Source organism: Glandiceps talaboti, chromosome 12 (genome assembly GCF_964340395.1).
Source record: "Glandiceps talaboti chromosome 12, keGlaTala1.1, whole genome shotgun sequence".
NCBI classification, from domain to species: Eukaryota; Metazoa; Hemichordata; class Enteropneusta; family Spengelidae; genus Glandiceps; species Glandiceps talaboti.
The window spans coordinates 3,084,982-3,102,437 of NC_135560.1; the positions used below are offsets into that span (position 1 = coordinate 3,084,982).

A 17,456-nucleotide genomic window follows, 5' to 3' on the forward strand; every position below is an offset into this window, starting at 1 on the left:
ACAAACCGGCAAACATACCGACAGACAGTCTGACCGACAGACAGACAGATATGTTATGTTCGCTATCATTCTTTTAAAAAAAGCATTACATTAGCGTAATAAACTTGTGTTATTATGCAATCATCCATAAATACCGTCAAATTAATAATGTACAAATATACCATTGTCGTAACATTTGGTGCAAGACGTCAACCATGTATCATACAAATTCGTTACCGATGACACCGTTCATCTAGTTTGGGGTTTTGCTGTCGTTCGTTGGTGAACAGACAGACAGACAGACAGACAGACAGACAGACAGACAGACAGACAGACAGACAGACAGACAGATAGATAGATAGATAGATAGATAGATAGAAACAGAGAGAGACAGAGAGAGACAGACATACATACATACATACATACATACATACATACATACATACATACATACATACATACATACATTCATAGATACATACATACATACATACATACATACATACATACATACACACACACGCATGCATGCATACATACATACATACATACATACATACATACATACATAATACATACATATATATACATACATACATACATACATACATACATGTATGCATGCATGCATGCATGCATGCAGACAGACAGACAGACAGACAGACAGACAGACAGACAGACAGACAGACAGACAGACAGACAGAGAACGCCTAAATTTCCCAAGTTTCTTGTGTTTATCAATGTTGACTTATATTTTCATAAACTGAACTGTAGTATATCCTATTAAGGTTTCTTAATTATGTGTTCTTGTAACTTCAGCACAATACCACTCGATGGTAATGATTGTGGATGACGATGCTGGTGGTGGTGGTGGTGGTAGTGGTGGTGGTGGTGGTGGTGGTGATGATGATGATGATGATGATGGTGATGATAATAATAAAGACTGCACTCATTCTGTATATGTCGAGGTTTTATAGATTTAAATTAGGACTATGTAATAAAGCATTGTACATAGTGATAGGGACTGTTTTACTAGTAGTCAAATATGTCCCTCTTTTATTGTTATGTTTGACTGAAATTGATAGCCACAAGTTCTCTAATTTAATGACTTCATCATTGTTGTCAGTGTGCCCCTCTTATTTACGGTCTTGTCAGTGTTGTTGTAGAAAGCACAAATATCCCCTCCTCTCTAGGGCTTGCCAGTGTTGTATTGGGAAACATAAATGTCCCCTCCTCTCTTGGACCGGACAGTTCCTCGAGCCTGGGAGGAGGGGGGGGGGATTTTGCCATCGGGCCGACAAAAAGTCACTGACCCCCCCCCCCCCCCATCTGTAAAACCAAAAACAGGCTGATTTCCCCCCCCCCCCCCCCATATACCATATTCACATAACAGGTATTTTTTGATCGTGACTCAGCGTGGACTGCTTGACTGTCTCACAAATACTTTACAAGATCCTGGGATAGCACTATCACATAATTATTGACAACACAGGGTAAATATATTCAAAATGGAGTTTAATAGCATCCAGACCTTGAAAGATAGGGGGAAGCTTGAGAAGGAAATATATACACTCTCATGGGGGAGGGGGTCCTTGGGGTCTCCCCCTAGAAGCTCTATAGGTTGTTTTTTAACTCTTAAAGCCCATTTTAGCCTATTCAGACACTTTCAGGCAATAATTTCCAAGCTTTACAAGACAACACCAACATGTACAAAGCAACTTCATAGGGTTGAAATATTTTTAAAGTAACTTAAAAGTTTAATAGCATCTTGACAGTAAGAGGTAGGGGGAAGAGCTTGACACTGGGATAAATTATGTCCACCTCGTGTGTGTGTGTGGGGGGGGGAGAAGTTCTGGAGGTTTTGTTACTCTTGAAGCCCATCTTTAGGCTATTACGACAATTTCAGGCAATAATTTCCAAGTTTTAAAAGACACCATCAAGTATCAGAAATTATTTATATCTTACATACTTACATAGAGTTGAAATATGTTCATAATCATTATAATAAAGGTCAGCACATCTAATGGTAGTATCATTGGTAAGGAAGATTTGGAGTTTTAAGGCAATTTTTTGACTATCTTGGCAAACATTTCGAATCTTAGAAGTCAATATCATCTCAAATTAGCATAGGGTGGAAATTCTTAAGAAAAGTTTAATACCATTATGGCTGCATGTAAAAAGGTTGGTTCGTCTGATTGTTGGTTAACTGCATGAGTGACCTCTGGGGTGAGGGAGTCCTTGGGGTTTTCCTCCTGGCAGATCTGCAGTTTTTGGCTTCTATTAAGGCAATGTTTCCAAGCTTTGAATAGCTAACGTAAATGTAAGTTTTAAATGAGTTTCCCATGTCACATAAAAATGGCCCCGTAACTTGGTACAGTGGCATTAATATTGCATGTATAGTATTAAAAGTCACTGGTATGTTAGAGAACTTTAGATGGTCATACCTAGTGTATAACACTTAATAGAAAATAGAATCTGATGAGATGTGGTGATTTGTAGTGTCGATAACATGTAGTGTCCAAAATAGAAAGTGCATCTACTCGTCATACCGAAGAGTAGAACGATTTAGACTAAATTCTTTTATAAACTACCTCTGAAGATAACCATTACGAAACCTTCAAGTTCATTTTTGCTCCAAATTGTAATAAGTGAAGCATTAATTGTGAAACAGTCAAGCATTTACATAACATGTTCTGTAACTAGTGTGGTAGCTAGATAATACATATTATATGTATAGCGTAGAGGTATGTTTGAACTCTTACGTGAAGTAATATTAAAGAATTTATGTAAGAAACAGGGACAATAAAATAAATTATACATGTACCAGTCAGTTCAGACAAGGCTATATGCCATTGTAGAAAAGTCTTCTTCCATCACAATCCAAAACACAATGACCCCATCCACAATTTTCAAAATAGCCTCATGACCCCCCCCCCCTACTGCCAATTTCAAAAACACGGTGACCCCCTCCCAATCCACCGCCCCCCCCCCCCGGCCCGAAGAAACTGACCGGTCCCTAAGCCTTGTCACTTTTGTATTGGGAAACATAAATGTTCCCTCCCCTTTAGGGCTTGTCAGTGTTGCAGTAGGCAGTACAAACGTCCTCCTTTCCTCCTCTCTAGGCCTTGTCAGGTACATAACTTTTGTAAAGACGTCGTCAGTGTAAAGATTTACATATGCATTAATCTATCCTGTCATGTTATTGCTATACATGTTATGTTATCTGTCTTTGCAATGCAATGGGATTGATATCTGAACTGATGTGATTTCATTACTAAACAAACTATAGTGATAGAACTAAATATTATCTCTAGCAATTTCACTTTTAAAAACACAAATTCCTCACACTTTGCATGCCAGTTTGCATGGCGTTATTTTCTCATCTAATCACATGGGCCGCAAAACCCCCACTTAGGCCCTGGCCAGTTATTGACAGTTCAGGGGGTGATACACTATCGGCGGATATAGTCATCATTCTTTCTGTGTTCCGTCGATCCAATAGAATGTGTACGTAGTATACCTATCAAATCATACATTGCTTGCCTGGATGAATGTCATTCACCCATTTAGTCGATACCCGGGCAGCACATTTGTATTGTCACGGTAAAGACGGCAGTCTCTACCTTTTGGCGGGCTAAGTTTTTCAACACCAGCTGTCCCCGATGATCATTGTATAGCTACAAATAGACTATATCCATACCATTATCGATTCGCTTTAAATGCAAATGGACAGCATCAAACTGAGATTGACTGACATTCGAACACAGACAGATTGAAAATGTTACATTTGTCCCTTGCCATGAATAATTAAGCGACCCTTTAGTATCCCTCGAGAAACTCAATAGCCAAGACAGTTTCGTCAATCGTTCTGTAGAGTAAATATTGGACTTGTGAGAGGATAATAAACACACTCTTTCCCCGTGTTGTGAATCCCAATAATTATGTTGTCGTGAACATGGTGTGTTGTGTAAATGCGACATAGTATTCGAGTATCACTGTGGCACTTACGATGAGCCATAAACGCCATGATATTAAGAATATTCCATATATATATATATATATATATATATATATATATATATATATATATATATATATATATATATATATATATATATATATATATATATATATATATATATATATATATATATATATATATAACAAAGACGAACGCAAGACGATAAATCTTGGAGACACAATATCCGCACTTTAAAATGTCTGGGAAAAACGGTCAAAATGATGTGGTATTTACACATGATTAGCTGAGAGACTAAAGGGTGCGTCTTTTATTCTGTCTACGATTGTGCGTCACCTTGGAGCTTCTTCCAATTCATTCAATCATTATCATTTATGTCTCCATTTTAAAGAGAATTCCATTCACTCGAATTTCTAAATAATAACATTTACGAAAGCCTATTTAGTACTTATGTTGTATGACAACACTGGTGCCTATCACAGTAACGACGATGGTAAACCTGAAATAGATCGGTTGCTGAGCGACGTCAGTGACAAGGCTATCAGTTGATAGTGTTACTCTCACTACAACCTCTAACCAAGACCGTCGCCATATGTATGTTGCTGTAGGTACATGACATCTAAACAGACAAAATAAAATCTAATGTGAAAGGAATTGGAATCTATTTAACTCGCATTGATAGACGCTTTATCTCTATACTTCAAAAGTTTAATATTATTTTCATGATTTCGGGTGGTACTTTTCTTTTCCTAACACTTTTTTTTAATGACGATTTTATTTGCCAAACCACACAAAGCTGACTAATACACATCTCAAGGGAGTGACTGACATGCTCTCTAAAAAGCATATGCATGTATAAACACGCATCGCCCGCCATCAACCCATCCATCATTTAGCGCTTTGCAGAGCGCGAATTCCCGCACTGAATTGTGGGTAATTAGTGACGTTGCCTGATATCAGAAAAAAAGTACCAGCTTTTCCAGCGAATAAATACGCCCAGCTTAATTCAACAGCTGTCTTCGAGGGGACACGCTCTCAAGCGAGAGATTATAAACGTGAATCTGTTTGTGTTTTTACTAATATGCAACGCTTGTGAGAAATATTCCTACATCCAACCATATCTGGGGAGAGTTTAAGTGCGAAAGAGCGAAGTGATCAACTTATCGCCTCAAATTATTATTTTGGTTTGAATTTTTTATTTTTTCCTCAAAGTTATGATAAGCCGTATATCGTCTACATTCAGCTATGCTATCATAGTACTGGTTGCAGTGTATACAGTTGTTGGCGTCCATGCCGACGATGGTCACTTCACTAACGACTGGGCCGTACATATTCCGGGAGGAGAAACTGAGGCTCACTTGGTAGCCGAACAACATGGGTACGAATATATAGGAAAGGTACGTTGCTCTTTCTATTGTTAACACTGTGGAATACATAGTTTTAATAATATAGGTTATGTCAATACGGATCTCGACACATTGGTACGAATTCGTGATTAAATATACCAATGACCCTTTTTACATTAATTACACAGGTCTTAATTAATTAATTAATCAATTAATTAATTAATTGACATTCTGGCAGTATACACTTATAGAGTGTTATTTCAAACACAAAATATGGTGACCACATGACCAACGCTGTTAATTAAACAATCAAGATCTAAATATAACTAATGCAAAAAGGCCGTCAATCAAAGCCTGCTAAAAAATATCAATAAAATACAACATCATTGCCCGCATCACGCTAGGTGGGATTACATACAGAACTTTTGTAAGATACCGGTAAACATCCGTCGCCTAATACCGGAGGACTAGACCGGTAGTATGGATAGATGGATGGGTGGATGTAGAAACAAAGACGAGAATAATACAGTATATCCCTGTATGTTATATGTTGGCTCTCGATTTCACAAATAGTCAATTTTCAATATAGGAAATTCGTATTTCCTCTAAGCGTCACTGTATGTATGCCACACGCTGCCGTTGATGTTATTCCCTTATACCTATAATTTGTACATACATGGTTAGATTTGGATAGTATTTGTATACATATATGCATATCTAATACTGAATATAGACTGATTGTCTAACCGTGAGAGACAGTTCTATTACCAAATGCTTATAACTCCCATCGGCTCCGATAGCACTTTGTACGGCACTGAATTAACCCGTGACGATGATTTAGTTGTATGGACGTTGAATTGACTGAGTTGCTAACAGTGGACTATTTGATATAAATCGTCTCCAACAAGGCTGTGGACAGTGCACAGTTGGAATAGAGGGCAATACAGAATAAACCGTAAAGACCATTTCACGTGTGGATTTTGGATATGAGGGCCATAAAACGACATTCATTATCGATTGCATACAATGCGATGGTTTCCTTTGTTCATGCTATCAACGGGTGTTTAGTAAAAGTGTTATCGTCTCACCACAATGAAAATTGTTGTCGAATGAAACAAAAATGAAAAGCTGTTTCATATTTGAATTGTGTCATGTTTTACCTATAACAGAGGCACGTCCAAAAATACAAACTACATTGTTCAATGTAGTTTATTATAATATGCTGGTTGTATGATTGAAGGTATGCTATATATTAACAACATGACAATTACTATTTCCATAACCTGAATCACCGATACTCAGTTGTTTAATTTCCGTACATAATTAACCCTACAACATCGTAGCTTGTCAACCACATCTCAATAATGAAATCTATACAATTTTTGCGAACACTTCACTATTATTACGTTTATTTCCTAATTATTTTCCGTTGCCTCATTATTTCAATTATGACAATTTACAAGACATAATTATTGGAACTACCAATTAAGGTCATAAATTGTGAAAAGCACAGTCCTAATAATTTTTTTAATTTGAAAATCATCTGAGGAAATAAGATGTATAACTATAGCGACAAAATTAAACTTAGTCTGAATGTTCTCATTTAGCACGGAATATGAAATAACATAACTGTGTCAAAACTGATAATGTTTGCATATTATATAAGGGCAATCCAGCACTCGACGACACACGATTAATTCAATATGGACCTGACGCCATTTGTTCCACGGTTAATCAACTATGTATAATTATTAGAGTCGTGCTGTCAAAGAGATCGTGTATGTCTGCTAGTAATTTGAATACGGACATGTCTTTAATCTAATCTACTCCTTGACAGTATTGACGAATAGTATTACATTTAAATTTCTATCATTTTATTTACACATTCCTTATATTCATAGAGGCAATGGTGTGACAATATTTATACTGGCTTTGTGGACGTGTTTAAAGTAAACTTTCTATAGTCATCTCCATATGTGCTGTAACAAACAACACAAACAAACAAACAAACAAACAAACAAACAAACAAACAAACAAACAAACAAACAAATACGCAGCAAGTTAAATAGACTTGCAAATCACCACCACCAATATGACTACCATCACTACGACAACAATGTCAAACGCATAGTACTATCTCTATAACTGACAGGAATCACCACGTATACAATCACACCTACTGCCAAAAACTAAAAAACATATTCACAGATATCACAGATGTGTCAGCGTAAAACATGTGTGTACAATAATGACGATACAACAACTGATATGTAAATTACACGTCGTCATATAGTTTGTATGTAAACTGTCAATCTTCAGACTAGATTTAAGATCCTTCTCTGGCAGAAATTGCTATTTACATTGTACCCAGTTGTTTAAGTTATATTTTGACTTACAATTTGAGAAGGGAATGTAAGTACAATATAGATTGTCAGTCACCAAACCATACAAGAGGATTGACCTTGTTGCTTCCATAGATGGATTTTTTTACTCTTAACTCTTCACCCGGATTACACCGCCTCTGGCATTTACCCTTGATGTGAAAACTATAAGATCAAATCTCTCTAAGCAAAATACCTCTTGTCTGCCGAAGCTTATTACTAGTTCGCCCCGACACCTGTTACAGGTTACCAATGCGCACATGGCTACGAGCTATGGTTTGAAATCATTCCTATCACAATTATCAGGAAATGGTCACGGAAGAATTATCTAAAATTGCCATTAGCTAAGATAGAGTTCAGTCTCAAAATGCAAAGACCCAGTGTGATCCTAGTGCTATACATTATTAAAATCAACAGTGTATTAAGGAAAGGCATTACGCCATGGCCAATAAAAGGAAAGACGAAAAACTGTGCTGGAAAGAAAGAAAGCTTAAACGTGAAGGCAGTAAACCTATAAAGAAATCCGAGAACAAGTAACAAGACGCTTGAAACAGATGGATGACATGAAAAACCTGGTTAGAATGGAACAATTAGGCTGAAACAATAGGATTCACTATGACATTACAAGAAAAACGATTTATTCCCCAAAGAAATCTTGAAATTAACTTAATAAAATTATCGCAACTACCAATGATCTATAAGCACTAGTGATACACATAAGAGAAAAACAGCAATATTTTATAAATTGAATGAACATCAAGGAAGGCAAAAAGGCCATGAAAGATAGACGTCTATTATATAACCTCATGTTGTAATTCTATAGAGTTATTTATTCCGTTTCTGTACATAGTGTTCATTACCACCAAGTCCTTAACCATGCTGTAAGATATGCTATCCTAATAGCAAACAGATGCATTAATTCCACAAGTTTTGTATAATTCATGCGAAATCTGTTTTTCCATACATATAGGATCAAAGTATTCACAGGTAACAAGCGGCTCCTAACCCCAGAGAAAGTTGCGTGTAACGGATCAAAAATATTATATTACTATAGAAATACATACGTCATTGTATAATCTTGTGTTACGAATAAAGTGTTACATCTGTGAGAAAGTTTCACACTTACTTCAGTGCCGCATCCATATCTAAGTCAGGTTTTTAAAATCCTAAGTATTACCTTTGCTCGTTATTACTTCTATAAAGGTGACAGTGACACAAGCATGAGTCAAACAGACTGATATTTACAGTCAAACTAAACGGATCAAATCAATGCAATATGGGGAGGTCAAAGGTTACAGAATGCCAGGTGTAATCGTATTTACAACGTAGATGAAATAAAATCAAGCACTATAACTTATATTCAATAACATTCGTTGACGCACACGTACAAATAAAGATCCAATGTATGTTTGTAAGTACTACTATACACATTCAATCATGCCGACATTCTCCATGGACCATTCTACCCTGGGAATTTTCTAATTAAAACTATTGTTAGTAATTGCTTTTTTATCACTATTTATGGCTGATCAGCTGAAACTCAATTCCAAATGTCAAATTGCGTTCTATTGTTTATAACGCTTGTATCCATGAGATGATGATAAGGGGCAGGCAGGCAGACAAACATACCGGCAAACACAGACATACAAACCGACAAACATACCGACAGACAGACAGACAGAATGTTATTTTCGCTATTGTTCTTTTAAAAAAGCATTACATTAGCGCAATCATCCATAAATACCGTCAAATTAATAATGTACAAATATACCATTGTCGTAACATTTGGTGCAAGACGTCAACCATGTATCATACAAATTCGTTACCGATGACACCGTTCATCTAGTGTGGGGCTTTGCTGTCGTTGGTGAACCGTTCAATGCTAAAAATCAGTGTTATATCCAACTCAAGGAAGAAATGTTTCATTACAATTTTATAGCTTTGAATTATCAGTTCAACGTTTTGTCAATTGTATCTACGTTTGATAGCGATATAGTCAGAAAAAGAATGAGCGAAATGCTACAAAAATGAACGGGTATTAGATTGTGTCTAATGTCACGTGACAATGGGCCATATGAAGCTTTTCGCAAAGTCATTGTGACGTTATAACATAACTCCTGGATGAAAGGTTACATTTTAGAACACTTTATTTTCAAATCAACACACATTTATAACCAAATGAACGTATTCAGAAATGATCGACGTCCTTCCCATATATTACTCTGCCAGTACTTACATATGTCATTGATATCTACTGCACGTTGCAGACAAGTTCTGTTCAATACTAAGCTTGTAGTTACTTGCAAAGAAATCGAAGCTACGTTTAAAATTCAAAATTGCACAGTACTACATCAGATTTGCATTGTATCTGTCAGCTGGTGAAACTGCGTATGGCAATATGGCCGGAATTACAAACAAAGATTAATAACAGCTTGAATTCAGAAAATTAATATTGGTGAAATGAAACATATGTGTCAACATGTAGTTCTGTTATCGTTAGATTTTGTGACATACAATTTGTGCGTATATTACGTTTGTCACTTTCCAGTCCCAATTATTAAAAAATTCCAAACCATTTAAGAACACAGTTTCCCATTGGCTACTATCTGCACATGTGTAACTCAAGATCATGCCCCATAAGACTAGAAGCGGTAAAAATGAATGAACGAATGTTGAAATGTAGTGTCAGCATGCACAGGATGAACACATTAATTACGATTTACGATCAACTTAGAGCAAACGAGCAGTTGGTCTGACATTAACTTTCACTACTTAGTTCCATCAAATCTGTCGGAAACTTCCCCGAAATATTATCACCACAAAGGGAGTAATTGCACTCCGAGATTGAAATTGATTTTTGCATTAAAGTGTTGAGGCGTTGGATTGCATTTTCAATTATGGTAAAAACTAACGAGAATTTTATAGTTTGGCGACTCACGCTAAAGTAAACATGTAACGTTTGATATTTCGAGACTAGACTTTGAGGACTTACATGTGACCCAACAATATAATTTCAACACAATGTCATAAATAAGCAGAGACTATTTCAACATTTTAAAAACAACAAGTTATAATTATCAGCAGACATGGCTATATTATCATGAGGCATCACAGTGTGTTATAATTATCAGCAGACATAGCTATATTATCATGAGACATCACAGTGTGTTATAATTATCAGCAGACATAGCTATGTTATCATGAGACATCACAGTGTGTTATAATTATCAGCAGACATAGCTATATTATCATGAGACACCACAGTGTGTTATAATTATCAGCAGACATAGCTATATTATCATGAGACATCACAGTGGGTTATAATTATCAGCAGACATAGCTATATTATCATGAGGCATCACAGTGTGTTATAATTATCAGCAGACATAGCTATATTATCATGAGACATCACAGTGTGTTATAATTATCAGCAGACATAGCTATATTATCATGAGGCATCACATTGTGTTATAATTATCAGCAGACATAGCTATATTATCATGAGGCATCACATTGTGTTATAATTATCAGCAGACATAGCTATATTATCATGAGGCATCACAGTGGGTTATAATTATCAGCAGACATGGCTATATTATCATGAGACATCACAGTGGGTTATAATTATCAGCAGACATAGCTATATTATCATGAGACATCACAGTGTGTTATAATTATCAGCAGACATGGCTATATTATCATGAGACATCACAGTGTGTTATAATTATCAGCAGACATAGCTATATTATCATGAGGCATCACATTGTGTTATAATTATCAGCAGACATAGCTATATTATCATGAGACATCACAGTGTGTTATAATTATCAGCAGACATAGCTATATTATCATGAGGCATCACAGTGTGTTATAATTATCAGCAGACATGGCTATATTATCATGAGACATCACAGTGTGTTATAATTATCAGCAGACATAGCTATATTATCATGAGGCATCACAGTGTGTTATAATTATCAGCATACATAGCTATATTATCATGAGGCATCACAGTGGGTTATAATTATCAGCAGACATGGCTATATTATCATGAGGCATCACAGTGTGTTATAATTATCAGCATACATAGCTATATTATCATGAGGCATCACAGTGTGTTATAATTATCAGCAGACATGGCTATATTATCATGAGGCATCACAGTGTGTTATAATTATCAGCATGCATAGCTATATTATCATGAGGCATCACAGTGTGTTATAATTATCAGCAGACATGGCTATATTATCATGAGGCATCACAGTGTGTTATAATTATCAGCAGACATAGCTATATTATCATGAGACATCACAGTGCGTTATAATTATCAGCAGACATAGCTATATTATCATGAGGTATCAGTGGGTTATAATTATCAGCAGACATAGCTATATTATCATGAGGTATCACAGTGGGTTATAATTATCAGCCGGCGTCATAATTAGTTATAGTTATCAGCAGACATCACAGTGATTTAGAATTATCAGCAGGTATCATAGTTAGTGAGTTATAATCATTAGCATATATCACAGTGGGTTAGAATTATCAGCATGTATCACAGTGAGTTATAAATATCAGCAGGTATCACAGTGAGTTAGAATTATCAGCATGTATCAAAATGAGTTAGAATAATCAGCATGTATCATAGTGAGTTAGAATTATCAGTATGTATCATAGTGAGTTAGAATTATCAGCATGTATCATAGTGAGTTAGAATTATCAGCATGTATCATAGTGAGTTAGAATTATCAGCATGTATTACAGTTACTTATAATTACCAGCATGTATCACTGTGAGTTATAATTATCATCATGCATCATAGTGAGTTAGAATTATCAGTATGTATCATAGTGAGTTATAATTATCAGCATATATCAAAGTGAGTTGTAATTATCAGCACGTATCAAAGTGAGTTATAATTATCAGCACGTTTCACAGTGAGTTATAATTATCAGCATATATCAAAGTGAGTTACAATTATCAGCACGTATCACAGTGAGTTATAATTATCAGCATGTATCACAGTGAGTTAGAATTATCAGCATGTATCATAGTGAGTTAGAATAATCAGCATGTATCACAGTGAGTTACGATTATCAGTATGTATCATAGTGAGTTATAATTATCATCATGCATCATAGTGAGTTAGAATTATCAGTATGTATTTAAATCCAGGACCGTGTGCAGTGTGTGGATTAGGTGTCCTTGAAGGTAAAACCTCCCGGATTTCGGAAAGAAGGGGTTTTCCTGTGATTTTCTCCCGGATTCACTAGAAAATAATGGGGGGGGGGGGTGTTCTTTTTCATTGAAATATTACTGGAAAAGAAATTTCGCTAACAAACATGGGTACCCACCCATCCATGATCGAAAACACCCGTCGTGAAGACTGCCTGTACTGTCAATCTATGTTGACGGCCGGTTGATGTGTTCTGTTTTAGAGTAAATTGTTGCAGAAAATCCCCAAATGCTAAGCTCTTATGACCAGGATTCAGTGTGTTTCGAACACCTCAATTCTGGGCATAAGCATTTGGGTGTTTTCTGCAACAATTTACTCAAAAATTGATAAACACCTGACTTGAAAATACCATGTTGAGGAGGTGACAAAAATATTCAGAAAAGGTCTGGTATTCTATTTCGTTTGCGACACTTTGTACCTAGACACATTTTACTCTTACTGTACAAAGCATTTATTCAGCCCAACATCACCTATGGTTTGGAATTCTGGGGAGTACATTCCTATCGTATCTACTTTCTATTCTGAAAATACAGAAAATGTGTGTATGCTGTATTACATTCTCCAGCTTCAGGCAGCCGTCTTCTCGCCTATTTAGGAATTTAGATCTTCTCGATATTTATAAACTTTATCAACTAAGTCTTGGAAGTTTTATTTTTGAATTATGTAATGGATATCTCCCTCATCATTTGAATGATTACTTCAAAAGTGTAGACCATAGTTATGAAACTAAGCTAAGGTGTTATCAAAATCTATCTATTCCTATCACACACACGACTGTCGGACAATTTTCAATCTCATATGCAGGTGCTAAACTATGGAATAGTCTTCCAATACATATGAAAAATCTGACATAAAAATTAAAATTCAGAAAAGCGTTTAAATATATCATTTCTGATGTGTAAATTTTCCATTATGGTTCTTTGTCTTGTCATAATTAGTTCTGTGTCTGTGTTATGTTTATAATCTGTACGTTCGTTTAATTAAGCCCGTAAATTAACTTATTATTTCCATTAGCGATGGAGCCAAACTCGATTAGCGGAAAACTAGTTTTTGGACTCCAAATTGCCATTTTGTTTCTCCTTTTGTCTTATGTGGTCATCATTGACATGTACATATTGACTTTCAAATTGACAAGAAATGAATGAATGAAAAATAGAAGACGTCAAGAGTTGCGTCAACCACAGTCGATACAGACGTAAGTTGGTGTGTGGTTTCGCACGGGCTGTTTGTTTTGTCGCCTCTAACTGACGCATATTTTGATGTGTCCTGTTTTAGAGTAAATTGTTTCACAAAATGGCAAATGCTAAGCTCTTATGACCAGGATTCAGTGTGTCTCAAACAAGGATTGTGCGTGTCTCATAAACACACAAATGCTAAGCTTTTATGACAAAGAGTGTATCAGCAGATATCACAGTGGGTTATAATTATCAGCATGCATCATAGTGAGTTATAATTATCAGCAGGTATTACAGTGCGTTAGAATTATCAGCATGCATCGTAGTGGGTTATAATTATCAGCAGATATCATAGTGAGTTATTATTATTAGCATGCATGGCAGAGGGCATTTTGGCAGGATGAAACATGTTTTTCTAAAAAATACATGATAGCTGTCACATCATTTTATTCCACCTGTATTTGAGTAACGAAATAATAAACAACTATACGTTTTATGGCCACCATCGCTGTTTTAATATAACTAACTACACATTTCATCAAGCACGCATTCTGAACGTACAAAATGTGATGAAGTCTGACACAAAACGAAAAAAAGGTAACATTTTGTCATTTGTGGTTAAAATTCAACTGATATGTTTGAAGATACACAGAATCGGCAATGCGTACAACAGATGTCTACATTGTAAGATTGGCATGTTTATACCATATGGACATTGCACATGTTGTAATTCTATCATTAATAACCTGTCAACTAACGTCTGTGTTACATTTACAGCTTTACAGGTATTTGTACAGGTCGTCGGAAATCCATTCACAACGAATCGTGATATTAATTTCATATTCATGAAAATATTATTAATTTACACTAACGTGAATGGTGACGTCAGACCATAACACCACATATACATACCAATCGCCAAATATTTTTCAAATGCCCACGACTGTAATTTAGTTTGAGACCAACCATACGGCAAATGTGACTTATTTCACAAATATCTATCTTTTATGTACAAAATAAATCAAACAAAGAAATGTACTTATTTACCATTCTGGAAAAGATTATTATTTTGAGAGTGTACTATTGTTAACCTTTGTATTTGCTTTCAGTATGACAAACACTTTTATTCGGGGCAATGCTTTTTTGACGGATTAATTTATATTTATTTGTTACGAACTGTAACTATTTTGTTGTATGTATATTTATTTTTTTCCAGCTTGCTTGTGATATGTAAGATGTTTTTGACAGAGCAGTTATGTAAATAAATAAAAAAAAAAAAAAAAAAAAAAAAAAAAAAAAAAAACCATACGGCAAAGAACATACCTCGCCCCATAATAACAATAAATCTCAAAACTGTATTGGAAAAAACATAGCGTCTTTTTACTGAATGTATAATGACGTTGTTTCGTGGTGTACCAAATTTTCCAACACACCAACAATAATGGGTGGTTGTAACTATTACAAGTTATTTTTAAATAATAGAAACTTTACCCCTTCGAATTTTATTGATACACAATGTTATCAATGTTATAAATATTAAATTCAGATCTATATCAATTTGAATAATTCTAATTGATATTTACACAGCAGGATAAGTTGGGATGACGTTACCATGGTGACCTCATCACCGTAGAAATAATATGGCCACATCACAGATTTCATTAGATTCGATGTCGACAGAAATCACATCAATTGCTATGTTTGATTGTTTGGATTTCAATTTTCACTCTTTCACACGACTGCTCATACACTACAATTTGAAGCAGCGGTCTCGTATCGATTGCTCACTCTGCTGCAGCTGCCAAACATCAATAGTTATTAATATATCTCTCGATTTTGGATTCTACGAGGTCATGATTTTATATTATTGATTAATAGCAAACGATTTTATGATACTCAATCTAGCGTGGTATTTTATCTTTGAAATATCACCTTGTTTTGACCCAAAACTGTAACATTTTTTACACGATTCTTCACCGTTCCCCAAATTGACGCCGTTCACATATGTGCAGTCGCAAGTATTGGAAAATAGTGTCGGCTTCTTTACCAAGGCAAGAAATATCGATATTAATGTTATTCATCTATTTTTAACAATCGATCAACATTTAGTAACTATAGCGTAAGTACAGAGGAGTATTGGTGAATAGATATGATCAACACTATTGTAGTCCACAAACTTCAAGATGATGCATTTAAGATAACTCACAAAAGTTAATTATATTACATTGTTCTTTTCCGTTTTCCCGTTTTCCCCGTTTTCCCCATGTTTTTGGTACATCACTCTTATACTTTAAGTACTTAAAATTTGCAGCTACATGTCTTCCACGTGTCTAAGTTTACCATTAATGGCGTTATTTGGACAAATCAGACCAGACATTATACCAGTATATTTTACTCTAGAGATAGACATTATTTGAGACTTTACGAAATATATATTGGTCAGGAAAAGAGAAGAAAAAGAAAACACCATCTTTTATGTGTATTATGATTAACATATATTATTATATTGATATTATAGTATATTTGTACATGTATGCTTGCAATCAGTATAAAGGCACTTCTTAGTGCTTCGCATTAGCACTGGAAAGCAAGGTTCGTTTACCACGATATCTGTATGCCTACTACGCTAATAACTTGTAAGCAAATAGATTCCTAAGAACGCTTACAATAGATATGTTCACTTGCAACATATATGAATTATCTGATCTGATTTTACATACATATATAGGAAAAACAAGTTAGGGCGAAAGTTTTAATAAGCTTAACTTCTATTGGCCTTCGTGACAGTCTGGATGGTTTACATTGCAAGTAATTAATATTTTGATCACACCTCATTATCTGCAACCATGGAAAAATCAGCACAAAACGTTAACTAGCATATGACTTTCGAGGTTATTTGCACAAAGGTAACATATTTATACAATTAACTAGGTAATATCCGGGTAACCTTGACAATATAGGCATCACGTGACTTGAAAAAATATTAATTAAGTGTAACTATTGAGTTTGCAGGCAGTGTTGAGGAAATGATTACCAGGCAATTTTTCAGCCTGTCAATGCTACAGAGGCTAGGACTGTCGTATTGAGATAAAGTAAAATCGATAACAATAGAAACATAACAACTATATGACAAAAGTAACATTCTGATATGTGTTAAAAGTGCGATACTGTGCTATGAAATTCAAGTCAATGGAAAGAAGAAAAAAAGAACAAAGGAAGCTGTATAGGGGTTACAAAGTTGAAACGTGAACGACAGAAAGTGATATATTGGACATTAGTTTAAATAGTTAGGTAAATGAGATTAAACTTTTGAAACTGGAAGAATGGTTTAACATATTTCAATTGTCTTACCATTGATAA

General features: G+C 35.2%; 1 protein-coding gene across 2 annotated transcripts in view; it reads left to right on the forward strand.

Moving 5' to 3' along the window:
- The first annotated feature begins 4,976 nt into the window (after positions 1–4,976).
- Positions 4,977–17,456, forward strand: part of LOC144443255 (neuroendocrine convertase 1-like) — a 79,429-nt gene continuing 66,949 nt past the window's right edge. For both annotated transcript variants that reach the window (XM_078132684.1, XM_078132685.1), the window contains exon 1: positions 4,977–5,355. In XM_078132684.1, coding sequence (XP_077988810.1) covers positions 5,173–5,355 — 183 coding nt within the window. In that variant the 5' untranslated portion in view covers positions 4,977–5,172. The remainder of the gene's footprint in view (positions 5,356–17,456) is intronic.